General features: G+C 47.2%; 1 protein-coding gene across 1 annotated transcript in view; it reads left to right on the top strand.

Moving 5' to 3' along the window:
* PLXND1 (plexin D1) overlaps positions 1-17,086 on the top strand; it is a 145,410-nt gene that overhangs the window by 26,503 nt on the left and 101,821 nt on the right. Inside the window, exon 2 of the mRNA XM_075938737.1 lies at positions 14,486-14,662. Coding sequence (XP_075794852.1) covers positions 14,486-14,662 — 177 coding nt within the window. The remainder of the gene's footprint in view (positions 1-14,485; positions 14,663-17,086) is intronic.

The raw sequence follows: 17,086 nt of genomic DNA, 5'->3' as shown, positions 1-17,086 counted from the left end.
TGTGATGGAAACTTTGGTAAATCATTTCTCAAGTCACAGCCCATTTTAAGACTGAGATAAAGGAGAACTTTACTTATGAAATGTTATTTTAGATGGGTTTCTTTTTGAGATCATACTTGAGCTGATCTAACTAAACCTCCTCTTAGATTTTACTAGAAGTCTTACCCAATGTTGCTCGGGTCCTTAACTCAAACATGTTTTGTTTTTTGTCATTTAAACTCATTGTTCTGGGGTGGGGCTGGGGATGAGAGGTTCAGTATGCAGGCTGCCCCCGAGGGCAAGACGTCAATCTCAGCCCTCTTACCACAGCAGCTTGGGGCCAGGTGATAGGTGCCTTTCCATGGCTGCTATGGCAGGCACAGTGGGGAAAGGAGTGCATGACCCTCAACTGGGGGACTGACAAACAGATACACTCTCTGATATATTGTAGATAGCTGTCCCTTTCTCCTCTGTTGCCCCCTGCTGACCTAATGGCATTATAACTGTCTGGCCCCTTGCTGCCTCCGGTGGTCATTCTACAGTGTAACTCCCTCCTTCCAGATCCCCTCCCTTTCCATTTTATGAGACACAGTCAAATTCCAGGCACATCCCATTGTTTTGGCACAACCAAACATTGAACTTGCTTGAAGTTACGACAAGAGGAAGCTGCTCTTATCGTTTAGGAGGCACTCTTGAACAAACGGACTTGCAGATGGATGGACAAACAAATGCACATTTTAAAAATATATCGTAAGATTTAGGACTTGATTTGGTTTGTACTGTTTGTTAAGGATAGTAAAAATAAATATTGTAACAGCCCTGCAAAAAAGAGAAAGAAAGAGTTTACCTCTGTCCTCAGTTGGATGGAAACAGAGCTGCCTAGCTGACCATGTATCATAGGTCCTATATTATTAACTGATAGTGAAGATGCTCCTCAGGGCCATTCATAGGCACACGCAGAATATGCAGCTGCATAAGGCACCACTAAATTTGGAGCATCACTGTGCCCCAAATTTAGTAGTCCCCTATGCTGCGTATGCCAAGTTCTGGCTCCTTCTTCACCTCCTGGCCTGCAGCTCTGGCAGGTTGCACCGCTCCCTGTTTTGCCATCTACTCGTCCTGTCTTGTTCAGCTCCGAGTGCGGCATGGGGGATGCAGATGCTTGGGCTGTGTAGGGCACTAGAATTAATGAGGACAGCCCTGATTCTCCTTTAGTTCAAGTGGCAGGGTGCTGAGTTTTGGAGCCAAAGGATCTGAGTCGTGTCTCTACTGATCCTGTGAATTTCGGAGTGGCCCTGGTGTATAGTGGAGAGATAGTGATGAAATACAAATGGTTACAGATTTGTTACAATATGTAAAAGATAAAATTTTGTAGACATTGAAACAAATTCTGTGTTCAGGGCTAACACCGTCTAGTCACGTTTATATATTGAGAGTAGAATTTGGACTCTGCTCTACCTAAAATCACTTTTACCACCATCTTTGTGACATGAGTGTGATTCGTGTAGTTACAGTAATATTTCAATGCATGCTGAGATATAAAATAACAAAGCTAAAATACATCTCTGTACTGCACTTTACAGACTGAGAAACAGAAGGAATGACCCCATCCTAGAATCCAAGGGGGTGGGGAGGGAGAAACACTTCCTGTCCCTGATGGCAGCCCTTTGGAAGAGATGATGTAATCTGAAGAAAGGTGTTTGAGAGAGGAAGGATGTGTGCAAATCTAAATAAACTTCTGTCTATTTTAGAGTGGTCACATCCTGTTTACCATTAACCATTTGGTAACTATCTTAAATCAGCTACTTTATAACTTACACATATGCAGACCAGGCCTGCTGAGGGGAAGGAGGGCAAAGAGGACAATTGCCCAGAGGCCTGGGTGATTTAAAAGGGCCCTGGGCCCCTGGTCAACACCTCTACCATAGGTAGTGCAGTAGGCTAGAGCAGGCTTCCTTCCCACCCTTGCTCCGTGCTGCTTCTGGAAGCGGCTGACACATCCCTGTAGTCCTAGTGGAGGGAATCTCTGCAAACTGCCCTTGTTCTGAGTGCTGACTCTGCAACTCCCATTGGCTGGGAACGATGGCCAGTGGGAGCTTTTGAGGGTGGTGCGTACAGGCAGCAGCATATGGACCCACTCTGGACCACCACCAAGGAGCCGCTGTCAGAGCCATGTGCCGGTTGTTTTTGGGAGCAACTCGATGTAAGTGCTGCCCTCCTCACTCCCTTCCACACCCCAACCACTTCCCCAGGCCAGAGTCCACACTCCACATCCAAACCCTTCAGACACTCAAACTGTCTCCCAGAGCTTGCACCCCTCACCCCAAACCTCTTCCCCAGCCTGGTGAAAGTGAGGGTAAGCGACAGAGGGAGGGGAGATGGAGTGAGTGGGATGAAAGACCTCAGAGCAGGGCCAGGACAGGGATGCCTCAGGGTAGAGGCAGGGGCTGGGGCAAGGGTCTTTGATTTTGCGCAGTTAGGGTATGTCTACACTACAATGTTAGTTTGAACTAACGGACGTTAGTTCGAACTAACATTCATAGGCGCTACACTAGCGCTCCGCTAGTTCGAATTTGAATCGAACTAGCGGAGCGCTTAGTTCGAACTAGGAAAACCTCATTTTACGAGGATTAAGCCTAGTTCGAACTTACTAGTTCGAATTAAGGGGTGTGTAGCCCCTTAATTTGAACTAGTGGGAGGCTAGCCCTCCCCAGGTTTCCCTGGTGGCCACTCTGGCCAACACCAGGGAAACTCATCTGCCCCCCTCCCGGCCCCGGACCCCTTAAAGGGGCACGGGCTGGCTACGGTGCCCGTGCCAGGTGCAAGCCTGCCAGCACCCAGCCAGCAGACCCTGCACCTGGCACGGCACAGAGCCACCCACCCAATGTCCCCCAGCCCACCCCCTCTTCCCGGGACCAGGCTGGCGGCTCCCGGGAGCTTGCCCAGGACTGCAAGAGGCGGGCACCTTCCTGGGCTAGTGCGGACATCGTTGACCTCGTCCACGATCTCCGCACTAGGCACAGGAAAGTGGCCGTCTAGGGCAGGAGAGCTGCCAGCCTGGCCACCCAGGAGCAGGTGTGCATGATAATCAAGGGGGTCCACTGAGACCCCCGACCCTGAGCCCTGAGCTTACAATGGCCGTCCTGGGTCAGACCAAAGGTCCATCTAGCCCAGTAGCCTGTCTGCCGACAGCGGCCAATCCTAGGGACCCTGGAGGAGATGGACCGAAGACAGTGACCAAGCCATTTGTCTCGTGCCATCCCTCTCCAGTCTTCCACAAACTTTGGGCAGGGAGACCACTCCTACCCCATGGCTAAGACTACTCCATGGACCCAACCTCCATGACTTGATCTCACTTCCCTTTAAACTCTGTTCTAGTTGTAGCCTTCACAGCCTCCTGCAGCAAGGAGTTCCACAGGTTAACTATTTGCTTTGGGAAGAACAACTTTCTCTTACTAGTTTCAAGCCTGCTACCCATTCCCTTCCTTTGGTGTCCTCTAGTCCTTCTTTATGGGAACTCATGAAGAACTTTTCTGAATGCACCCTCTCCACCCAACCCCTGCTTTTAGAGACCTCTATCCTGTCCCCGCTCCATCTCCTCTTTTCTAAGCTGAACAGTCCCAGTCTCTGTAGCCTTTCTCATCTGGGACCTGTTCCCAACCCCTGATCATGTTAGTTGCCCTCCCCTCTCCCAGCCTTTCTCTTCCCCTCTCCCACCTCCTTTTCCCAGTCTGCCCCAGTTTTCTTCAATAAAGACAGAGTCAATGTTGGAAGAAACGTTATCTTTATTTTGTACATCAGGAAGGGGGGCTAGAGAGGGGTAAGTGGAAGATGGTGAGGGAGGAATGGGGTACGAGCCCCCGATGGGGAGGACTGGGCTGGCTCTGCGGGCTTCTGGGGGTGGAAGCTCTCCTGCAGCCCCCCCAATTGCCCCCTCTCCCCAGATGGCAGCCTGCGGCAAGTGCAGCCGGTCTGATGGCCGAGTGGTGTGATGTGCCCAGTGTGGGCACTCCAAGCCAGGACTGCTTTGCAAGCGGGGCACCCCTGAGAACTGTCTGTCTGGGGTGAGGGTCGGGACCCTTTAAGTGCAGCCCTCGGCTAGCCTGAGACAGCATCTCCACGCTCTAAGTCCTCCTCTGATGCCCTGCCGGCACTGCTTCCGGCCATCCTTAAGCCCTGTTCAGGGTCCACTCAATGTGGACATGCTAGTTCGAATTAGCAAAACGCTAATTCGAACTAGTTTTTAGTTCTAGACGCGTTAGTTCGAATTAGCTTAGTTCGAATTAACTAATTCGAACTAAGTTCGAATTAGCGCTGTAGTGTAGACGTACCCTTAGACAGTTGGCAACCCTACGGGAGAGGCATATGAAACTCTTGACCATGCTGGAAAAGTGCACCCAGCAATGCAGTCAGCTCCCTGGGCATGAGCTGCACTGCTGGGAAGTTTGTCGTGCACCAGCCAGCACAGGTACAGCCAACAGTGCTGGAACCATTTTTATAATGGGCGTGGGGAGGCACGCTGAGAGGCATCAAACCAAACTGTAAACCCTGTGTATGATGGAAACCACTTCAAGCTAGGGAATGCTGCAGCATCCCCCACACCTCTAGTTTCAGCACCTCTGGGTGCAGTACTGCCCAAATATCAGGTGGATTGTGTCCTCATGGCTGCAGTGTGTGTGTGTGTGTGTGTGTGTGTGTGTGTGTGTGTGTGTGTGTGTGTGTGTGTGTGTGTGTGTCTTCATGGCTGCAGAGTGTGTGTGTGTGTGTGTGTGTGTGTGTGTGTGTGTGTGTGTGTGTGTGTGTGAGAGAGAGAGAGAGCTCTTTGACTGTTCTGCTCTGGGGGCTTGGAATTGCTGTCAGCAGTGCTGATGCAGACACATTAGAAAAGGGAACTTCTACTCCACTCTGCAGTGTGCAAGAGGAAAGAATGAAATCCTTCTCATTGGGAATGAGTGGTCTTTGCACGAATAAGAATACAGTAATATTAGCGGACAGCTTCTCTGAAGTGGTGTGCCTGACTCCTTCTGGGACCTTAGTCAAATCACTGAACTGCTTTGTGCATCAGTTTCCCCATTTGTAAAGTGAGGATTACCACACTTCTGCATAACAAATTCTGAGTAGTTAATATTTGTGAAGAGCTTTGAGGATGAAAAAAATCTAAGGATAATTACTGGGATAAATAAATAAAACTCTGGCCAGATATGTTTGTAAAAGTTTGGCTGACCATAGAGGAGACTATTAAATAGGAAAAATGAATGGCTTGCCCTATTCTCTGCATATAAAAAAGGAATTGTGTTGCCTAGTTTCAGGGGGAAATATAAACACTTTTTAGACGATTAGGCTGCAGTTTTTTTTAACAAAATCTAATGGTGTAAAAATGCAAAAAGTTTAAACAAAACTAGTGACATTTGCATCACTTTATTCCTCTAGCTTGATCCTTCACAATCTGCACCATAACTCTTGAGTATGTTTCCCCTTTCTTGGCACATGTTCCAGCAGAAAATTATTTCACATCAGGCTTTGTTACTTCCTGTCTGATTTGACCAACAAAGCTAGTGAACCATGGTGCCTGCCAGGAACAGGACGACACAATGTATCCTGTTGGTTTTCTTGGACAACACACAGTTTATAGCTTGTGGCCATATACTTATGTTTGGGCAGCAATGTGGAGAGGAGAGCTAGAAACTGTTTGCCCAAAGTAGGCTTTCAGGGAATTAAGATGTCCCTGGGTTATCCAAGAAGGGAAGGTAAGAGAGGTGCATGGACAACACAGTAAGTCTTTGCCATAGAATTGCTAAAATATCTCTAAGCAAGAGTCTGCTCTGCAATCATGAGGTGTTATTGCAGCAGCTGGACCTGACATACCTGAGCTAGCTGTAATCTAGTTATCTGGAATCTTGAAATAATGAAGCCTGCCAGGGTTCAGTTTTGATTTCCAGTTAATTTGAACCACCACATTTTTGTCTTTATGGAGAAAGGCAACTTCAAGTCTGGTTTTGGTTCATCTTTGTTTGCGCAGATCTGGTCATAACCTTTTGGAGATTCAGTCCCATGACCTTTACTCCACTTGGGCATGTCTACACTACACAGATCAACACTGCTGAGGTCAATCTTCCAGGGTTCGATTTAGTGGGTGTAGTATAGACCTGCTGTATCAAACTCAAAGGGTGCCCCTGTCATCACCGGCACTCCTACTCCTCGTGAGGAGTAAGGGTTGCCAATGGAAATGCATGCAGATGGGGATTTAAAATAGTTCGATTCCAGCTACGTAATTTATTTCGACCTTCCCATGTAGTGTAGACCAGGCCCTTGAGTATCACTTTGATCATAAGGTTCAACCAATCCTAAGAAGTCAAAGTGAAACTCCATTGAAAATGCCACCTGGTCAGGAGTTGAAACCACTGAGCTCAGTGTCAAGTTTCATGGGGGTAGCTGTGTTAGTTGTTCTACTGAAACAACAAGGAATCTGCCACAGGCCTCCTTGTTGAGTTCAGCGTGGTTTCTACAGGAGGCTATAATGGGGGGAATCCCTCGACTTGGAACTTAAGGGAGACAGGTTATGCTGCATTTGGGAATTGGGCCTGTGCTTGTCAAAAGTTTTGTAATCCTGGTAGCCAAGTTTTTCCCAGTTTAGGCATGTTCTACTCAAAGCTTTAGGCAAGGGTGGAGGAAGGCTCCCTACTTGGGCTGTGTTTCACAAGGTATCATGAAGAGGTGAAATTCTTTTACCCACATGGTGCCTTAACTCTGATAGATGGGCTGGTTGTTGTAGGCAGTGCAGCCAAGTCACTGACTTGTTGCTCTGCAGTTATCAGATAGAATGTGTATGGTGCTGGCCACTCCGCTCCAGCATTGTTTTGGGCAGTGTCATGGGGCAGACTCACCACTGCGGCACCTCCTGGTTGAAGTACTGGGAATTAGCTTTTGTCTAGTCACTGGCCACCTCCCTCTGGCTGATGTCTCCCCGTGTCTTCACTTCACTCTCCACTCCAGACCTGTGTCACTCTTGGGCCTCTGTGTCCTCTTCCAGACACTGCCCTCCAGTAGGGTTGCCAGATGGTTTCAATAAAAATACTGGACACACTTGACATTACATCACAATCTACATTACATCTTAGTTAGAAAATACCGGACATTTCTATTTTCTCAATTTGTTTCCCCAACAGAAAGCTCAAATACTGGACTGTCCAGTTCAAAACCGGACACCTGGCAACCCTGCCCTCGTAGGGTGGGAGGAGGCTTTGCACACGCTCCTCGCCCCCAGGCCAATCAGGGCATGGGTGTGGGGTGGCCCAGAAGCATCATGGCCACACCCCCACCCCTTCCAGTTTAGGCCCCACACCTTCCAAGCAGCCCAGGGCCACTTCAAACATTTTTGAAGTGGCCCCTGGCCAAAAATTATTGCCCACCCCTGATCTAGCCCCTGCCTCATGGGCAAACTTCAGTCTGTAATGGCTGCTCATCATTGAGAAGGGAGTGTGGACCTGCTTCCTTTTTCTATCCTTGGCTGGCTCTCTGCAGCCCTCCCACATTCAGGTCTGGCCTCAGGCCCTTCAGCCTCAGAGCTTGCCAGGACAGAGCTTCTCCTGCTCTGCCTTTCTTCTTCAGCATTGCACTACCTCCAGGAAGCCTCCTGCTTCCAAGGCAGCCCAGGTCCCTCCTGCTCTCCAGCAAAAGTAAGTCCTCCTCTCTCCCTCCAGGAGTCCGTCTTTATATAACCCCAGCTGGGTCCTAATTAGCGATAGCCATCTTAGCTAGGGTTTCCCTCTCAGCCCTTGTTCAGGGCTGGATTTTGCCCTTAAAGGGCCAGTGCAGGGTAGATGCCCTGTCACAGGCAGTAAGAAGGAAAAGATTGTGGCTGTTAGGGATGTGAACAGGTAATGCTCGCTGAGGGCAGAAGGCTGCTCCAATCCCGCGGGGCCAGAAGACTAAGCCGGACCCCCTGTGCTTGGGGCTGCTGGCTTCTGCTGCCATTCCCCCCATGTGGGATCCCTCTTAACTGGTTAACTATTTAACTGGGATTTTACATCCTAGCAGCTACTTGTGCCCTCATGCACAAAGGCAGGAGGAAAGCTCAGGGAAACTGTTTTCCAGACCTTTGGAAATCTATGAGGCAGGGGCCTTTAGAGCCCTGCAGATGTGTGGATATCTGCTTTATATCCATGGGTATCCGCACCTGTGGATGTGGATGCAGATATTCGTGTTTCATGTTTGGATATGGATGCAGATGCTGATACATATTTTGTTTTTAGAACGCTGCAAAATTGCAAATATCAATATCCAGGGATGTCTGCATTCGTGGATGTGGATGCAGATAGATGCAGCTCACTTTTGCGGCTGCAGATGTGGATTCAAATTTTGTACCCAGAACCAGCAAAATTGCAGATATCCACTTTCTATCTATGGATGCAGATATCCACAGCTGATTTTTGTGGATACAGATGCAGGTTTGCTTGCGGTTTTTCTTAAAGCCCCAGCTACTGCAGTCATGCTTTGTTGGGTGAATTATAGCGTCCACTTTTGTTGTTGTTCAGTACGTTTCTATCCATTGTAGTTGTGGAGAAAACCCTAAAAACATTAAGCAGCAAAGGCTTTTGAACCAGAAGGCAAATACAATACACCCAAATTTATTATTTTAAGTCAATCTCATGATTTTTTTAAAAGATTGACTCATGGTTTTGGAATGTTTGGGTCTAGCGATATTCCCTGTGTCAGGAACAGCTGTTTCGTGCACTGCCTGAACACTTGGGAAGACGGCAGCCTAATGCAGCGTGAGATAATCCTTGCTCCAGAAGGGAGATGGCTGAGGGGCAAAGAGCATGGCTAGTGGCCTAGCCATTCCTTTCTGCACTTGTGCACTTGTGTGCTGTCAGTGCAGGAGAAAAGGGGCATGCTTTCAAAGATGTAACATTTCCTGCATGTTCTTCCCAAGATTCCTGGAGCTGTTCCACCAGTATCACCCATCACTCCCCATGCCACTATCCAGGCTGTGTACCCTGTCCCCACCCCATTCTAGCTGTAAAGTCATATTGCCTGCAGCCGTTCAAAGTAAGGATGTTAAGGAATGGTTATTTTGCTAATCATGTAGTCCAGTGGTTTCCAACCTTTTTTATACTGCAGACTGGCAAATCCATTCACAAACTTTTGGCTGACCGGCAACATTTTATTTGCGTATCTGCATATTCATTATGCAAATAATGAATGTGCAAATATGCAAATAGAATTTTGCCAGTCCGCCAAACCTTGTACCCCCTTGCACTTACTCCTGCCCCCTCAGCCCTAGGCCTCTCATATACTCTAACCCTGACTCCTGCGCCCCCCCATATTCCCAGCCCCTTGCTCTGAGCTCCCCATATACTTATATTTCTCAGTGTAAGAAATGTTATTTTCATCCCCCCATCTGAGTATCTCATGAGCAGGACCATTAGAGGAAACCATACAGCAGACTCGTATGGGGCCAGGAACAGAGCAGAGAGGGGCCGCAGTTCCCTCGGTGGGGCAGACTTCCGGTATCCCAAATAGCTATTCTGTGTCTTGACAGCGCCCCTGTTATTTTGAAATATCTTTGGAAATAATGGGCCCGCTATTCCAACATCCCTGTAAACCTCATTCCACAAGAATTAAGGGGCGTTTCGAATAGCAGTTTGCACCAAATAATGAAATAAGCTGTTTCAAAATTAACTAGAAATAAACTATGCCATTTGCATAGCTCAAATTGCATAGCTTGATTCGAGAAAAGGGTGCCGTGTAGACACACCCTGTGTGGCCAGGCTTGTACAGGAGCCCAGCCTGGGAGTATGCGCGGCAGGGAAGTTCACCACGGCAACACACGCCACCGCCAACATGCCCTCGGCCACAGCCAGGCTAAACTGAGGGCACTGGGTAGGCACTGACTGAGCAGCTGGAACCCGCTTCCCACAGTCCCACCCTTCTCACCCAGCACTGTGTCTCATCTCTGTCCCATGTACATTCCACGGAAAATTAATGGAGATTGCTTATCTCCTAGAACTGGAAGGGACCTTGAAAGGTCATCGAGTCCAGTCCCCTGCCTTCACAGCAGGACCAAGTACCATCCCTGACAAATTTTTGCCCCAAATCCCTAAATGGCCTCTGCAAGGATTGAACTCACAAGCACTGGTGAAATCCAGCACCCAGCCCACAGCCTCCACCTCTGCTAACAATCCGGGGGACACCTCTGCTAACAACCGAGCAGGCGCCACACCGCCTCCTCTAAGCCCCCGTCCGCCTGCTCCCAGGGCCATACCATACCCTGGTCATGCCCCCCTGGGCATGGCCTGGTGGTGCGCGGCAGCCAACAGTTCACAGCCCAGCACCGGGCTACAGACCAGTGGCGTAGTGAAGTGGGAACAGGGGCGGAGCTGTTGCCCCCGGGCACCATGAATGGGGGGGTGCCAATTTAGCTGCCAGAAGTTACGTTGTTGTTAATTTTTTTATGATTATTTTCTATTTTGTATATGTTCCAACAGTCGACTGTGAAAAGGTTTCAGTGAAACCTTCAAAAAGTAAATAGGACTGTTTCGCTGAAACCTTTTCACAGTCGACTGTTGGAAAATATACTAAATAGGAAATAATCATAAAATAATTAACAACAACATAACTTTTGGCAGCTAAACTGGTGTCGTCCCCCCAGCATGGCGCGCAGGGGCAACCGCCTCCCCCCTCGCTACGCCACTGACCAGTGGTTGGGAACCTCTGGCGTAGTCGATAAGGGAAGGCTCACTCCAGGACCGCTGTGCTTCTGCATCTTAAATGTAGTAAGAGCCTGATGGCTCTTATTAAAATGCAGAGGCATAGTGGTCCCGGACCCACTTGAGCAGGGACTGCTCCGTCCCAGCTCGCACTGAGTCCAGCTGTCCCTGCTCACGGTGGCTCGGCTGGCTGCGGACGGGGCTGCTCCGGCAACAGCCTCTGTGCTGGCCGGGGTTTACCGTGCGGGCAGAGACTGATCTGGCAGCAGCCCCTGCTTGCGGGCAGCCCAGGCCACTGTGAACAGGGGCTGTGGTAACAACCCTTGTCTGCGGGGAGGGGAGGGTCCAACTCCCTGCTGGGACCCCCACAGACAGGAGCTGCTACCAGATCAGCCTCCCCTAATCTCCCCTCCCCCCACCCCGCTGCCTCTGATAGAGGCAGTGGCAGGGGAGGGCAGATGGTTCTGGGGGGAACCGGCTTTTAATCCGGATCCCCTCAGCATCAGCTCCTGTTCATACCCACCCCCCTTGCTACCTCTAATACAGAGTAGTCAAGTACTCCACTCAACTACTCACTTACATCCCGGCTACGTCTACACTGGCATGATTTTCCGGAAATGCTTAAAAGGGAACAGTTTTCCCTTATAAGTATTTCCGGAAAAAGCGCGTCTACATTGGCAGGATGCTTTTCTGGAAAAGCACTTTTTCCGGAAAAGCGTCCGTACCAATGTAGACGCGCTTTTCCGCAAAAAAGCCCCGATCGTCATTTTCGCAATCGGGGCTTTTTTGCGGAAAAGAAATCTGTGCTGTCTACACTGGCCCTTTTCCGGAAGAGTTTTCCGGAAAAGGACTTTTGCCCAAATGGGAGCAGCATAGTTTTTCCGGAAAAGCACTGATGATTTTACAGTAGATCGTCAGTGCTTTTCCGGAAATTCAAGGGGCCAGTGTAGACAGCTGGCAAGTTATTCCGAAAAAGCGGCTGATTTTCCGGAATAAGTGGCCAGTGTAGACACGGCCCCCTAGTTCAGAGGGCTAGAGAGAAGTGGATCCAACAGTGACAAGCAATCCAGACCCTAACCTGCATTATGTTAGATCCCTCTGTGACCCAGCATGTCTCCCTGTTTGCTGTAGGCTTCTTCAGTATTGCTGCTCTACCCTCCTCCCCCTCCCTCCCACTCAGAATCCCTGAGACCAAGAAACAGCCGATTCCGCTCCTCTCAGGGCTTCTTGCCATTTTCTGGTTAGGCAACCGTCCCAGCCAGGCAGCATATGGGGGTTGATGGAAGTAGCTGAGTTGTGTAAGACTCTTGTGCTGTGCTGAAACTATGTGGATGGATTTCCCCCCCACACAGTTTAAAGGAGCGAGTCTCTCTGGCCTGTGGGACAGCAAAACAAAGAGAATCTATAAAGATCATAGAAGATAACAAGCTTTACAGACAGAGTGCAAGGGAAGTGGATTTTTGTAAAAGTATTTTTCAATCTAACTATTGTCAGCTGCTTGTTCTCTCTGGATTCAGAGGAAGGAGAAAATTCTTTGCCCAAGGCTTTATATCCCCTTTCAGCTGGCATAAGACCCTCAGGAACCCGTAAGAATTAAAATCTTTACTCTCTCTGCTCTGATCTAATTTTATAATTCCAGGATAGAGTGTCTATGTTTGCCACTCAAGCTTTTGGACCCAATCCAGCTTCTGACACTCTTACTGACAATGAGCAGCACCTTACTTCACAGATAGTCCCATTGAAATGAGGTACTATTTAATATGATTAAGGGGATCAGAATCCATCCCACTAAACTCAGTAGGAACTTTGCCCTTGACTTCAGTAGGAGCAGGATTGGATGCTAAGTTTGCAGCCCTCAGTCTTGACAAAGTTTACTCATATGAAAATGCTGTTCAGGATCATTGTATGAAAAACTGTCCTGCCTATTCTTTCATTTTAAAGCAAAAGAGAAAAAAATTGCTAGGCTGCTAGTTGTCTTCAGGTCTGAGTGATTCCATATATTCCAGAATGGTTAACTCTAGGGTTCAACAATGCCTAACTGGTGGTTATAAATGCCTGTAGATATTGAAGCTCTAATATAACAAACTTTGGTCTGGTAACTTGAGTTCTGCTAACACTGGGCTTACATTGCAGTATGCAGACATACCCTTAAGGTTTGTCTGCACTGCGGCACTAGCTCAAAATAAGCTACGCAATTTGAGTTACGCAAATTGTGTAGCTTATTTCGAGATAGTCTACACAGTGCTAAATTTCAAAATAGTCCGCTATTCCGACAAGTCCCTTAAACCTCGTGGAATGAGGTTTACCGGGATGTCGGAGTAGCACACCCGTTATTTCGATTGCATTTCAAAATAACGGGTGTGCTATAAAGATATGGAAAACGTTATTTTGCGATACCAGACATATCCCGAAATGGCGCTGAAGTGTAGACCTATCCTGTCACGATCAGAAGGAGTATTGACCAGCACCCGGTGACTAAGAGGTTAACTCAGGTACCTAGCAAAGGGTTGGAAAATCAGCCAATAACAATGCAGGTAGGAATTTCAAACTGGAAAAGAGGGGTTTTTCTCTCTCTCTCTCTCTCTCTCTTCTTTGAGATCAGAGTAGTTTCTCCCAGGTATTGAGGGAGATGGGAGATTCTTTCTTTTTCCAAGAACAGACTTGTAAGGTGTAAGCAGGGAAAAGTTTAGATAGTTCATCAGGGTTTATTGTTTTCCTGGTTTGGGGATTTGGATGTCTTAGCTGGCTAATTGTTTTTCTCTTTTGTAACTAAGGATTACAGCCCTGGGACTTTCCCTGAGGATATATATCAAATTGTGGCCATTCACCACCTAGCCAATTTACTATGCTTGCAACAGTAGCTTTGTTATGATAATAAAATAATTTTCTTTTTATTGGTTGACTGTTGTGTCCTTAGAATTAAGTGCCTCTTTACAAGGGAAGAGTCTGTTGTTGTCTGTGGATTCCCTCTGTTTTCCCAACTCCAAGCAAAACAGAGATTGGGGTTGGGGGGAGAGCTTTATCTTAGGGACAAGATTCCTACGTGATCTCTTCCCTGATTTTCTTGGAATCACTTGAGTGGTGGCAGTGAGGAAGCAGGTGTTTTTTTTATTGAATCTCAGAGGGACTGAGATTGAGTAAGTTAGTCTCTGGGAATCACAGAGACAGGTTTTGCAGAGTTTATTCGGTTAGCCGGTCCCCCATCTCTGCAGGCATAGTGTCACGTTGGGGGATGGAGCCATGACATACCCTTAGGGACAAAACCTGTGAGCTGCAAGAGGAATGGGAGAGGTAATATGAAACAGGTATCCCAATAATGGAGAAGTTTGACAGGGAACTCTGCTCCCCTGAGTGCTATGGGGCTCTCTCCACATTATTGTCAGGAATAAGGCTCTGACTAGTAGAGCTAGGGAATACAGAGGCCTTGTGCTTGTGCAGACCAGAAGCTGTAGGTTTGATCCCCAAAGGGCTCCCGGGGTGCCCTGAAACATGGGCAGAAGGATCTGTTTCCCTCAGTCCCAGTATACCCCTGTAGCACAAAGCCCTCTTTCTTGAGCCTATGCAGTGGTCAGGATTGGGTCCCCAGAAAGCAAATCTAATGAGAAAGAAAGTTCCACTATTACATCCATTTTCTCAATTGAAACTAGTTATTTAATATTTTTTATTTAATATCCAATGGTGAGATTTCTCTTTGTATATCATGAAACCCTTAATGGGTTGTTTTGTTCAAAGGGTATATTCTCTGTGGGAACTGTTTTATTTTGTTGCCATACTTTGACACAAATGTTTCTTTGCAGCTGCAGCCAGAGCAGTTAGACTGTGGAGCAGCCCATCTTCAACATCCTTTGGCCATCCAGCAACCCATAAAGGCAGAACCATTGTTCATATACCAGGGCCTCACTTCCGTGGCTGTTTCCAGTGTTAATAATTACACCGTGGTGTTCCTAGGTACAGCGAATGGAAGACTTCTGAAGGTAAAAGTAACATGTTACTAAAGAGAGAAGAATGAAGTTCTTAAAGGAGTTGATGATTGGTGTTGGGTGTTGGGGTATGGAGTCTTTCACTTCTTGGACCATTGGTTTGTATAGTAGTCAGGAAAGTAGTAACTGAAAGTGTGTAGTGTGTAGTTCTTGCAGTGTGTAGTTCTGTGGGTCTTGCAAGCCAAACAGGTGTGGGTTGGCTCATTTCTTGGATGGGTGGCTATTAGATTGCTCCTAGATGCAATGGGAAGTGGTTTTAGTGATTCACCCCCTCTTCCACATGAAGCATAAAGCAAGAGTTCTTTTTCTTGTTCTCTTGTGTTCATCTTATGATTTATTTTTAATAAGAATAGGATTGTTACTACTTGTGACCTGCTTAAATGCCAATGTAAATAACTGCCTTCCTAAATTCCCCTGGCCATTTCAACTGGATGCATTGCATTTGCTCCCCACTTTACACCACTATGTAGTGTTAATTAGTTGATATATTCCACCAAAGAGGTGGCTACAGGGAAATTGGGAGGTTCTTCAAGTAGCGTGGGCAAATCGTGAAATGCACTAGAAAAATGTGATTGTCGATCATCTCAGAACTGTTTGGTTGCCTGTGTGAAATGAGTTGTCAGTCCCAGTACAGTTTGTTGTTGAGAGGTGTCTGCCTCAAAAAAACCACCCTCACCTTGGCATCTTAGTTGGCAGCTGTAGCAGAGAGAAGACTGCCTGCCCCTCAGATCTGGCCCTTCTCATGAAGGGCTGAGGCATGTTACTATGGCATTGTGAAGGAAGTGTGCACTTGCGCTACTCATGCTGTAACTGCACACAGAATAAAAGGTTCAGTCCTCAGGACTTTTGGTACAGCCTATTTATCTATGACTATATTCACAATAATAGAGCAAGCTTGTCAAATGATATTTTTTTCTGAATATAGGCTTTCATTGTGCAATAAAGAAATAACTGGATGGTACTTTAATCTATACAATGATGTACCCTGCCGGGTAATTGGGGAATCTGTTAATCAGTATTTAAGGCTGTGAACGGGAGCTGCGTGTTGTATTTAATATGCTATAGAAACAAAAGACTTGCAATTGAAATGTTATTTTACCACATTTAATTATTAACAGAGCCCTCTAATAAATTCTTCTCTTGATTTGATAGTTTTAAAATGGTCCTTATAGACTGAAGAATCACTGAATGATCATTCCCCGATGCTAAATTCTGATGCAGGTTGAAGCTATGCATATGATACACCTGGGGTATCTCTGTTGCAATGGTGCACTGAAGACAGTGTAGAGCAGTGGACTAGCCTCAGTCAAGAGCCAAGGTGCAGAGCCACAATTACAATAACCTCAGTGTTTAGAGTTTGCCAAAGGAAGGTTTACATTCCAGCCAGTCACAGCAGTTCACTAAAGTCCCTGTATCAATACGTCCATAGAGTAGAAAAAGACCATCTAGGAGAGACATGGCTGGAATCTGCTTTATCTCAGCCCAGAGCTAATAGTACATAATTTGGAATATTGGCTCAAAATGCTTGGAGAAGAGAAAATGAATCCAATTTCTTTCATTGCTTCCAAGTGCTCTGGCAGAAAAGTGGGAAAGATCTAAGAGAAGCTCTCTGGTTTCATTTTTGCCTAGAGGGGGAGGTAATCCAACAGGGTGGTAGCAATTGACATCAGAGCCAGGTGCACAGGGCCAAGGGTGAGGACACATCCCACACGCAGCTCCCGTTCACACAGTATTAACAGCTCTGCTTCCATTATCATATCAGAGAAAGCAGCCTTATCTGCTGAACCTCCATTAGAGAGAGGCTCTTGACTACCCTTTACTGGGATAATTTGCTCAGATAGCTGTAATTTAATTCTGCAACACAGCTGCGTAACCAGAAGCCTTTTTACCTTCAGGGCTCTTTGTTACTTGGCATGGCATACAGAATACTTTGTGTGGGTTGTAATTCAGATCTTTATCGTCCAAGAAAAGACAGCAGGAGGGCAGAAGTAGTGTTTGACCAGCTCCCCCAGCAGCAATGATGGCTGCCAGTCATATGAGGAATCAAACATACTGCAAGATGGCATAGTGTAGGGATCATGATCTGTGCCACCATAAGAGAGCTGTTAGTGGAAAAACAATGCGGCTACGTCTAGACTGGCATGTTTTTCCGCAAATGCTTTTAACGGAAAAGTTTTCCGTTAAAAGCATTTTCAGAAAAGAGCATCTAGGTTGGCACAGACGCTTTTCCGCAAAAGCACTTTTTGCGGAAGAGCATCCGTGCCAATGTAGACGTGCTTTTCCACAAAAAAGCCCCGATCGCCATTTTCGCAGTCGGGGCTTTTTTGCGCAAAACAAATCTCTGCTGTCTACACTGGCCCTTTTGCGCAAAACTTTTGCGGAAAAGGACTTTTGCCCGAACAGGAGCAGCAAAGTATT

The sequence above is a fragment of the Pelodiscus sinensis genome, chromosome 11, assembly GCF_049634645.1.
Source record: "Pelodiscus sinensis isolate JC-2024 chromosome 11, ASM4963464v1, whole genome shotgun sequence".
Lineage (NCBI taxonomy): Eukaryota > Metazoa > Chordata > Testudines > Trionychidae > Pelodiscus > Pelodiscus sinensis.
The sequence above is the reverse complement of the archived record's forward strand: the minus strand, read 5'-3'. Positions and strand labels throughout refer to the sequence as shown.